A 10576-nucleotide genomic window follows, 5' to 3' on the forward strand; every position below is an offset into this window, starting at 1 on the left:
CTACCTGGTGGAACAAGCTCCCGGAGGAGATCAGGGCCCTGCGGGACCTTGTACAGTTCCACAGGGCCTGCAAGACAGAGCTCTTCTGCCAGGCTTTTAATTAGGAGCCGCCTACTGCTACCACCAACTATTACTATCAGTAACATCAGGGTAGCAGATGGCCCTGTATGGAGATTGAACTATAGTAGCACGGGAGACCGAACACTGCTGATTTGGGATTCAGTGTTATGTCTGTAGTACGCCATCTGAAATTTAATTGGAAGATCGACCGAACAATATTATTCTGAGCACTTTATTGTAAGTTGTAATATGATTGTTTTATCTTGCTTTTATATGTTTTTATATGTTTGGGCACATGGTGCCACTGACTGTGAGCTGCCCTGAGCCCGTTCACGGGGAGGGCGGGGTAGAAGTACAACAAATAAATAAATAAAATAAATAGGGTGACAGCTGGCAGTAACAGAAAAGGAAACATGATTAAAGGTGTATCTACTCTTTTGTTTAAATTTTAGGGTCCTAAAGGAATAAAAGGAGACCAAGGAAGCCCTGGGCCAATGGGACAGAAAGGAGAGATAGGAGAAATGGGCTTGTCTGGTCCACCGGTATGTCTACAATTCATCATTATGGTTATGCCATGACTGCTAGTGATTGCTTCCATTGCTAGAAAATCTTCATTTTCACAGGAGTATACTATCTGGTCGGGGGGCGGGGCGGGGTGAACTTTGTTTCAGTGACACACTCTGAAGGGATTGCAGAAGCTTCCTTTACTTGCAAATAAGGCCTAAAAAGGCCACTGACCTTGCTTGTTCTTCCACATGAGTTTGGAAGCAGTTAAAACAAAAGAAGAGGGAGCAGAGGCACATTGACCCACAGCATAGTTTAAGGAGTATAGGGAAGACCTGTGGACACCTGCAGAAATTGTAGGATGTTGTATTGCGTTGCTATATAGGGTGGTGACAAATTGGCATTCTGTCTTTTCTGTTAGCTGTACTTATGCAGGAAGCAGTGAATACCATAACAGATATTCAACACAAGATAGAGGCAACCCTTCAACATAACCATGCAATATTATTATTATTATTATTATTAAAGAGGCATCTTTTTAAAATTTATCTATTTTTTTTTATTTATAGACCATCCTCCCCCTATACGTAGGGCTCAAGACGGTGAACAACATTTCACTAAATACATTTCAGAAAACCACATTTCAATAAATAATCAACACAAGATAGAGGCAACCCTTCAACGTAACCATGCAATATTATTATTAAAGAGGCATCTTTTTAAAGTTTATCTATTTATTTTGATTTATAGACCATCCTTCCCCTATACGTAGGGCTCAATTTGGTTCCCAATATTCTCTTATCTCACCTTGCACGATATCTTACCTGCAAACATGCATTATCACAAATGGCTAACGTTATAAGACAGTATTATCAAGGTTTGCCAAGTAGAGACGAGATTCGTAATCTTTACCCCATTAACCCCATGAAATAATACATTTATGTCTTTTTAGAAGGTCCTTCTGTTAAAATGTGACAATTTGTAATATTTACTGATTTAGTTTATAACTGTTATTGAGTTGCATTCTCATGAAGTTGTATCTTTGTTATGTCTTAATTTACTTTGGATGCAAATCACTAATAAACAAGTTAAAAAGCAAAAAAAAAAGACAGTGAATAACATTTCACTAAATACATTTCAGAAAACCACATTTCAATAAATAAATACATTTACAGTCAACTTAAAACAGTTAAAACAATGACAAACTCTAAGATTATTTCAGATGGTGCTTAAGGACCAGTTTCTGTCCTTGTCCCATGGTGGGGAGAGGAAAGATAGGGGAGGCCAGACTTGATGGTAGACTGTTGCTGTCCTCAACCATAGGCCTGGCAGAACATCTCTGTCTCACAAGCCCTGTGGAACTGTACTAGGTCCCGCAGGGCATGGATGTCAGTAGGCAGAGAGTTCCACCGGGCCGGCGCCAGGGCCAGAAAGGCCCTGGCTTTGGTTGAGGACAGCTGGATATCTTTTAGGCCAGGGATCACCAGGAGGTTTTTCTCCCCAGAGCATAATGCTCTTCTGGGGGTATACCAAGAAAGACAGTCCTGTAGATACGTTGGCCCCAGACAATTCAGGGCTTTAAAGGTTAATACCAAAACCTTGAACTTGATCCAGAATTCAACCTGGAGCCAGGTTGTACAAATATGGGTGCCTTAATTCTCAGGCAGCCATGACGTACATCCACAGCTGAGTGCCCAAAATGATAGACAGGGATGTCTTCAGATTAAGGTTGCCAGCTCTGGGTTGGGAAATTCCTGGAGATTTTGGGTATGGAGCCAGTAGAGGACAGCATTTGAGGAGAGGCAGGACCTCAGTGGGGTATAATGCCATAGAATCCACCATCCAAACCACACATTGTCTGCAAGAGGAACTGATCTCTGTAGTCTGGATATCAGGTGTAATTCTGGTAAGCCTCCAAACCCCACCTGAAAGTTGGCAACCCTACTTCAGACCCTTTCAAGCATAAAGCTAGCCAGATAAGGTCCACTTGCTTTTGTTGAGAATCCTACATAGCTTTAGTATGGATCTGAACACCAGAGCCACATAAACAATGAATAAAGACTGCAGTTATATAAACTGTGTATGCTCTGTAAGTATAAACTGTGTATGCTCTGTAAGTATACTACTAGGTAATTTCTGCATTGTTTAACATGTCATGTCTAAATGCTTATGCTTTATTTCAGCATTGTTTCATCTCTGTATTGAATTTTGACTTGTTTTCAGATTTCTGCAATCCAAACCCTATTGTATTATTTATTGGATGCCCCAGCTGTTGATTGTATTGACTTACACTGTGTAATATGCCTTGAGTCTCATCAGACTGACAGACAACCTTTATTGGCATGAAAAAATTAGAGTGTTCAAAGCAGGCCGGTCACCGGAATACTCCAGCTATCGATGGTACTTTCTGTGCCTACCATGGTGACCACGAGTAACGAGGAATCAGGGTTCGAATCCGGAGAGGGAGCCTGAGAAACGGCTACCACATCCAAGGAAGGCAGCAGGCGCGCAAATTACCCACTCCCAACCTGGGGTGGTAGTGACGAAAAATAACAATACAGGACTCTTTCGAGGCCCTGTAATTGGAATGAGCACACTTTAAATCCTTTCACGAGGATCCATTGGAGGGCATGTCTGGTGCCAGCAGCCGCGGTAATTCCAGCTCCAATAGCATATATTAAAGAGTCTCATCAAGAAAGGTAGATGTCATGTAAATAAATAAATAAATATTGCTGTGCTTTTCAGCAAGGTAGGGTGATGATTTCCTGGGAAGGATTAGTGTGATTATTTCCACCAAGGTATTTTTCAGTTACCTGTGTACAACATCTCACCACAAGAAATGGCTGGTCTCATGCCATTCAGAGTGTACATAAATCAGTCATTCTATATGCAGTGTAGGACATAACAAACACATTGCATCCAGCCACTAACAGTTCTTCAAGATGACTCACTGGCATATTTCTCAGGCAGAAGAAATAAGTGGCATTCGATTTTCCAGTGGCTAGGATAAAATAAGACCCAAGAGCAGTTCAGTCTTGCATAAGAAATGCCCAATAAAAATAAGTGGAGGAAGAACTGAAGTAAGACATCTAGACAATGGGAATGGATTGTGTTTGCTTCTTTAGTGAGAAATGGATTCTTAACTCTCACTCTTTCTCTCAATCTAGGGGATTGATGGGCCAAAAGGAGAACCTGGTGCCCCCCGCGAACCGAATCTTGTAAGTTTGCAACTCCTGAATGTCAAATCAGTACAAAAAGTTGACAGATACCTTTATGTGAAACAGAATTTTTGTCTTCAGTTAAGGCATCTGCATTGTAGAAATAGCTCCTGCATTTTGCAGTGGGATTAATATGTAGTTGGATCCAGCACTCCATTAGTGGAAGGTGCTGGTAGACATGGTTTTTTTTGCTGTGTCTTGCCCACCCCATGCTGAGTCCTTTCCAGGGTTGGAAAAGTTGAAAATCTAGTTTGGCTCTCCTTGTTTACACAGGATATTTGCCCATTACCTTTTGGTAAAGACATGGTTTTATTTTGTGTTCATCTGAATAGGAACATTATGTATTTATGTGACTTACTGTGCTTATCTACTATCTAGCCCTAAAACACACCGATAATAAATAGGGGCTTAGGACAAAATGTACCACCTATCAGCATAGTGCTCCAAATCATGATCTTATGAGAGCATTGCATGGATGGCAGACAGTTTAAATTTCAGAGGGGCTTCTTTTTTACCATTGTGGCCAAGCTCTTGCTTAAGTTCATAAATATCTAGGGCTTTATCTGTTGTGCACCTGATTATGGTTTGTATTAATAGCCATATTTTAAAGTTTAATCCAGTAGCAGACTAGGCTTTTTAAGTCTATGGTAACTGTTTCCAAGAAAACAGGATAACTGGTTTGCATTTTGTGACCGTACAATGCATTGAATTTATATAATACTTATTAGATATTTTTGATTTTATAATTTCTGACTCTAGTGAATAACATTTGTTGAACACATCCAGTCCATTGTGGGCCCATACGTGGAGGATTCCCATATGCTCAGTGAAGGCATGCTTTCTTCTTTCTCCCCACATAAAGATTTGTATTGTATCCAGTGTAGATGGGTGTTGTGGCTGAAATGAAGTGGATCCTCCCCATTATAATGCAATTTGAATTTTTTAAAGAGATCTTTTTAAATTTTCTCCCCTCTATTAATTTGATGGTTCTTTATTTTCTTGTAAGAAAATTCACACTTCACTGTGAACATTTTTTATCATCTATTGCTTGTATGGCATTTTAATGTGTAATGAATTTTAATGTGTAATGAAATTCATAGGTGCAGGTCATAGCTGAACCAGGACCTCCAGGCCTACCAGGTCTACCGGGCCCTACAGTAAGTCTTATGAAAACTGTTTTCAAACTTTGAATGGGGCTGTGGCAAAACGGGGACCCGCCCTCAGCCCTGGGAGACTGAATAGCCATTCTGCGAATCACAAGCCCCTGTTTTTGCCTGCCCACCCTGCCTGGTGGGGCTATTTCCTTCCTCTGTCGCTGCCACCACTCACTGAATGGACACCGCCTTCTTAGAGGGACAGTGAGACCCCTCTGGCTGATTTCCCAACCCAGGAAAGTGGATATCTCAATCTTTGGGCGCCCCCTGGAGAGTTGGCAATCCCTCCAATTTGGGCCCGTTTGAGTGCCCTGGCCTCCCTTTGCCTCTAGTAACATGCTGAGTGGGGAGGACTATATGGTCAAGGCACTACCAGGCTTTATGATTAAAAAAAGATTTATTTTAACTATATACAAGTTAGGCACAGAAAATAAACTTAGGCACTTCAACACAACATGGGCAGAAAATAAACAGAAGTAAACTGCAATTCCTCTGTCCCCTACACACACCCTCTCTACCTCTAGTTTGGTGTAGTGGTTAAGTGTGCGGACTCTAATCTGGGAGAACCGGGTTTGATTCCCCACTCCTCCATTTGCACCTGCTGATGTGACCTTGGGTCAGTCACAAGCTCTGGCACAGCTGTCCTTGAAAAAGAGCAGTTTGTGTCAGAGTTCTCTCAGCCCCACCTACCTCACAGGGTGTCTGTTGTGGGGAGGGGAAGGGAAAGGAGTTTGTAAGCCGCTCTGAGACTCCAAGTGAAGGGCGGGGTATAAATCCAATCTCTTCTTCTTCTTCTCTATAGTGGGTGGCTGCAGGCCAGGATTTGCTTTTACCCTCCTTGTTGGAGAGAAACTCCAGCCCTCCTCAAGACTGGTCACTAATATTCCTAAAGCTGCTGGGAAATGTAGGCAGGGAGGTATGGCAGCCCCATTGTTCCCTATGGAGTACCTCCCCCCTCCAGAGGACTACCCGACTGGAAGCCATTTTAAAGTAACCTGCTGCCTCTGCCTGGCAGCCATTTCGTTACAGGGGCTGTGATATTTGACAGGAACCATGTGACCCTGCCCATATTCTATTTCTACTCATATATTAAAATTCATATCTAATGAAAATCACTGGACTAGTGTAATAAAACCTTGTCATGAGTTCAATCAATGTTTCTATTTTTTCTGTTTTATGACTTTTGTTTTGGGGGATAAGCACAGACTGGTGGCTGAAGCACTGGAGACCAAAAATAATCTGTTTCCTATGTTTTTATGAAAATCAGACCTTGAGATCATTCCAGAGGGTAGTTGTGTTGGTCTTCAGCAGAAGATCTAGATTCAAGTCTAGTAACACCATAGAGACTAACAAGATTTTGGGGGCATAAGCTCTTGAGAGTTAAAGCTTCCTTTGTCAGATACCAGCAAAGGGTATCTCCTTGATCTTTAAGGTGCTGCTGGACTCGAATGTAGCTCTTCTTAAGACAGGTAAACCTGTTAACAGAAGGCACTGTATTACAGATATGTGTGATGGCTGTTGCACTGAGAAGGACACATGTCTTGAACTTCTTAGTGTCTGTCATCTCAGTGCATTAAATCTCCAGGCTATCAGCAAGTTATTGCCCAGGCTTCATTTACTGGACAGCAAGGTTGATCTCACTGAATATATGTAAGAAAAATCCACAGTGAAACTTTTTCCCCTTTAATATATTTAGCTATTATATCAGATCCTAAGGACATGTGTGAGGAGATACAATAATTGAGGTCTGTTTTGAATACAGAAGGCTGTAACCAACTAACAGCTGATGTCACAGACCAGATCTTTCCTACCTCCCCAGACCATTAGGAGCAGCATTTTAGATGGCTTGCTACTCAAAAAACTGTTCCTAAGGGAGCTCTTAGGATCAGCATGGGGTACTGCAGCTTGGGGGGGGGGAGAATCCATTAAATCCACTTGCTTGCTCAAATGCTATCTTAGACCCAATATAGAATGCATAATACAAGTTTCAACTAAGAAGAGATTGCAAGACTGGAAATCTGAATATAGCCTTACTTGTGGTATTATATCTTAGTGATCTAGGGTTGCCAAGTCTTCAGTGTATGTAGAGTGGGGGACTCCAGCGCTGCTCCGGGAAGTGACACAACCACGTCGGGCATGCCGGGGGCGGGGCCACAATCATCCGAGGGAAAACCACAGAGTTTTCCCTCGGATGACCGCGGCCCCGCCCCAATGCACCCGACGCGACTGCGTCACTTTGGGATGATGTGCTGACGCCGGGCACGTCACGTGCTTTGGGGGTGGGGTTCCGCCGGGGCCCGATCCGCCGGTGGCCTCTCGGGCGGGGGTTTACCCGCCCCCCGGGGGGACTTGGCAAGCTTATAGTAATCACAACGATATTTTTTTTATCCAAAGTGCATGGCTGGATATTTGATTGGTAGAAAGGCAAGGGAAAAGTATATTCTACTGTTTTAGATGAGTTCATTCATCTGTTAGAGGCTGGGTTAGTTTGTTTATTTATGGTCAACAACCATATTCAACAATACAGAATAAAAGCATACATAGATATAATAGTTAAAAAGTATGACATAATTAAGATATACAAGGCATCATGTTATAAGGATAAAATATCCTGGTCATCACATTTCAAGAATAAAAAGATATTGTATATTAAATCTAAAAAACTTAAAATGAGATATGAGAAATCCTAATAAGCTGGTCTATTGTTTGCTTCACACTTTAATCGCCTAGGCAGAAAACAGCTGTTACCTTAGTGATAGCTGGAATTTCATCTATTAGTAGTTTCTACAAACATGCCCTATCCATCACCACTACTAGTCCATCGAAAAAAGGAAGAATTGTCTTATCTCAGAGTTCTTTATAAAAAGGGCAGCATATCAAAATGTGTCCCAACGTTTCCACCTTACCTAGGGAGCAGGGACAAATCCTTTCAGAATATGGTATCTTCTTGTATCTCCCTTCTAATACCTTTGACAGCATAACCTCACATCTAGCCAGGGTAAAAGCCCTCCTATGGGGAGGAAAATCTAAAATGTTATTGGGCCATTGTCATGGAGTATCTAGAACCCTAGTGTTTGGAGTTTTCATTAAATCTTGCTGCCACTCCATGTTGCGAACTCTTTAATTATAGATTTCGCATGATCAATAGTCTGTGACAAAAGAGCACCAGGTGAAAGGCCCATTCTTTCTAGACTACCCTCAACTAAGTGTAACCATCTAGGCTGATAGAAATCTTGCATTATTAAGGGAAGAAGGCCTGTTGGATTTATGTGTATCCTAAGCCACTGAAAGGCAGAGGCCAACAGAATTCTCAACTCAGTTCTCATTTTTCCCGTTTCTAGGCGAAATAAGGAACACTAGGGGGGACCTGTAAGATGGCACGAAGAAATTTAGATTGTGTTTTTTCAAAAGAGTACAAATTAGTGGCAAAGGGGCCATAAAGAAGTTGAGATATTACTTTAGCTTGAAAAAGCTAGGTTTGTTTTCCTGATAACTCCTGTGCTTAGAGGAAGGCAAATAAATATACTCTACCTTGAGATTATTATTTTTTAAATGTGGTGATTACATACCTAACTTTTATTTTCTGAGGCAATTTGAGTGTGAAAACTGGGTATAAATTTAGATCATGTATTACCATACTTGAAAGTCCTATTATAAATTAACCATTGTCTATTCTTTAGGGTCCTAAAGGAATACAAGGACATAAGGTGAGTACCTGATACAAGAATGCCTTGTAATATTTGTTAACTAGTCCACAAAATGTGTGTCTAATAATAAGACATAGTTGTGTGTACCTGACTTTAAATTGTGCTACATTTCTGTTTTACTGCTTGGTGAGATGAATGTGGGCCTTTTTTAGTGGCAGCCCCATTACATTGCAATTCAAGCATGAACAAACCATGGTTTGTAGGACAAGCACAACTCATAATTTGCCAGTTTAGATACAACACAAACTATGGTTTTCTCTGAATCCAGAAGTAGGTAGTTATCTCATTTTTTGCATGAGGGGAAGAGAGAGGGAGGAGCAGGGACTACACAAGCAACCCTGAAGCTTCTTCAAGAATAATTCACATACCAACAACCAAGGCTTAGTATTGTGCCTTAATCAAGCCACTGGTTTCCTCAGCTACCAGAATGATTTTGCCTGGCTCTTTGTTCTCTACTACAGCTACCCCCACACAGACACACACACTCCATGACACCTTGTTCCCCAATCTTTGGAACTGGGTTTTTGAGGATTCCAAAGGGCTTCAGGGAGAAGGAAAGGTGACGAAAGATCTGCCTCGGCAAGCTCCTTGTGTTTGCAGTTCATAGAATCCAGCTCACTGTATTTAAGCTGTAGGGTGGTCTGTAGAAATATTAAGAATATCTATATATCTAATTCCTGTGTCCCTGTGTGCGGATACTTATTTCTGGAAACACGGAGCACATAGAGGGAAAAGAGATTATCCTGCACACGTGGGCCACTCTCCACGTGTGCAGAAAAATCTAAAAACTTTTAAAAACGTAAGGGGGAGGTTAAAAACAGCCAAAAAGTGGAACAGCATTAACAGCGCCTGCACAGAGAACATTCTTAATAAATCTGGGAGAACGTGCTGCAGAGCCCTAGGGAAGCCGCCATCGCCACCGTTTGGAACGCCAGGAGAAGCAGTTGCAGCCGCGAGTACAACCGCTGCAGCTATAACCATCCCAGCCAATGCTCTACCTGCAGGATGCCCCAGGAGCCGCCGCTCAATTCCCCCCTCCGCAGACTAACACCTCCCAGCCTTTGCCTCACCCACGTGAGGGAAAAGAGGGAAGGAGGCATCTCAGCCAAGCTGGACTGCACTGTGTCCCCTCGGCCGATGCGACGAAGCGGTGCTCCTCCAGCTCTCCCCGCCGCCACCTCTTTCTCTGCTGCAGGCCGAGATGCGGCCCGCTCCACTGCCACAGCTGCTTAGCCTGGGCCTGCTCCTCTGGGTACTCGGTGCGGAGCAGCCACAGTGCTATGGCAGCGCCGGTGAGTGCTGGCCCAGCCGTAGGGGACAGGAGGGGAGAGAAAGGGAAGGCTGCTTAGACTTCCTGGGGGGGAGGGGGAAGCAAAGATAGGGAAAAGCCCCCTCCCTGCAAGTTTCTCCCTTCCTGAACTGCAACAGGGCACCCTCCAACACCCCCCCACACTCCCCAACGGGACTTCAGAGCTTACAGTTTCCAACACAGCAGTGTCCTCCTCCCGTAGCTCCTCCAGAAGTTGGCTTCTCCAGAAGTTGGCTCCTCCAGAATTTGAGCCACCTCCTCCTCAGCCACTGAATCCTCTTTCAACCTCCTCCTCCACAATAAACTTGTGAAGAGAGTGCATCCCTTCCCCCTCTTTGCTTCCTTCGCTCTTCCTCCTTTAACAATCTTCCCCCTCCCCTTTTCTGTCAACATACCCCCATCCCTTCTGCCCCATCCCTTCTTTGTCAATCTACCACTCCTCCTCTGATAACCTACCCCCATTTCCCCCTTTCTCCAATTCCTTTTATCTGTCAACCTGCCCCCTATTTTGCTCCTTTCTCCCATTTCTCTTATCTGTCAATCTATCCCCATCTCTTTGGCCTCACCGTTTTCTCCATCACTCTACCCAACCCTTGCTGCTCTCCCTCCCTACCATCCACCCCT

The 10576-nt window shown here is 43.2% G+C and overlaps 1 protein-coding gene across 1 annotated transcript in view; it reads left to right on the top strand.

The window, feature by feature from the left end:
• Positions 1–10576, top strand: part of LOC107120193 (collagen alpha-1(XXIII) chain-like) — a gene marked incomplete at its 3' end in the record, with an annotated part of 65054 nt that overhangs the window by 44964 nt on the left and 9514 nt on the right. The window contains exons 18-21 of the mRNA XM_015422840.1: positions 513–602; positions 3732–3782; positions 4883–4939; positions 8617–8643. Coding sequence (XP_015278326.1) covers positions 513–602; positions 3732–3782; positions 4883–4939; positions 8617–8643 — 225 coding nt within the window. The remainder of the gene's footprint in view (positions 1–512; positions 603–3731; positions 3783–4882; positions 4940–8616; positions 8644–10576) is intronic.

This window comes from Gekko japonicus, unplaced genomic scaffold (assembly GCF_001447785.1).
Source record: "Gekko japonicus isolate JY-2015 unplaced genomic scaffold, Gekko_japonicus_V1.1 scaffold4651, whole genome shotgun sequence".
Classification (NCBI taxonomy): domain Eukaryota; kingdom Metazoa; phylum Chordata; class Lepidosauria; order Squamata; family Gekkonidae; genus Gekko; species Gekko japonicus.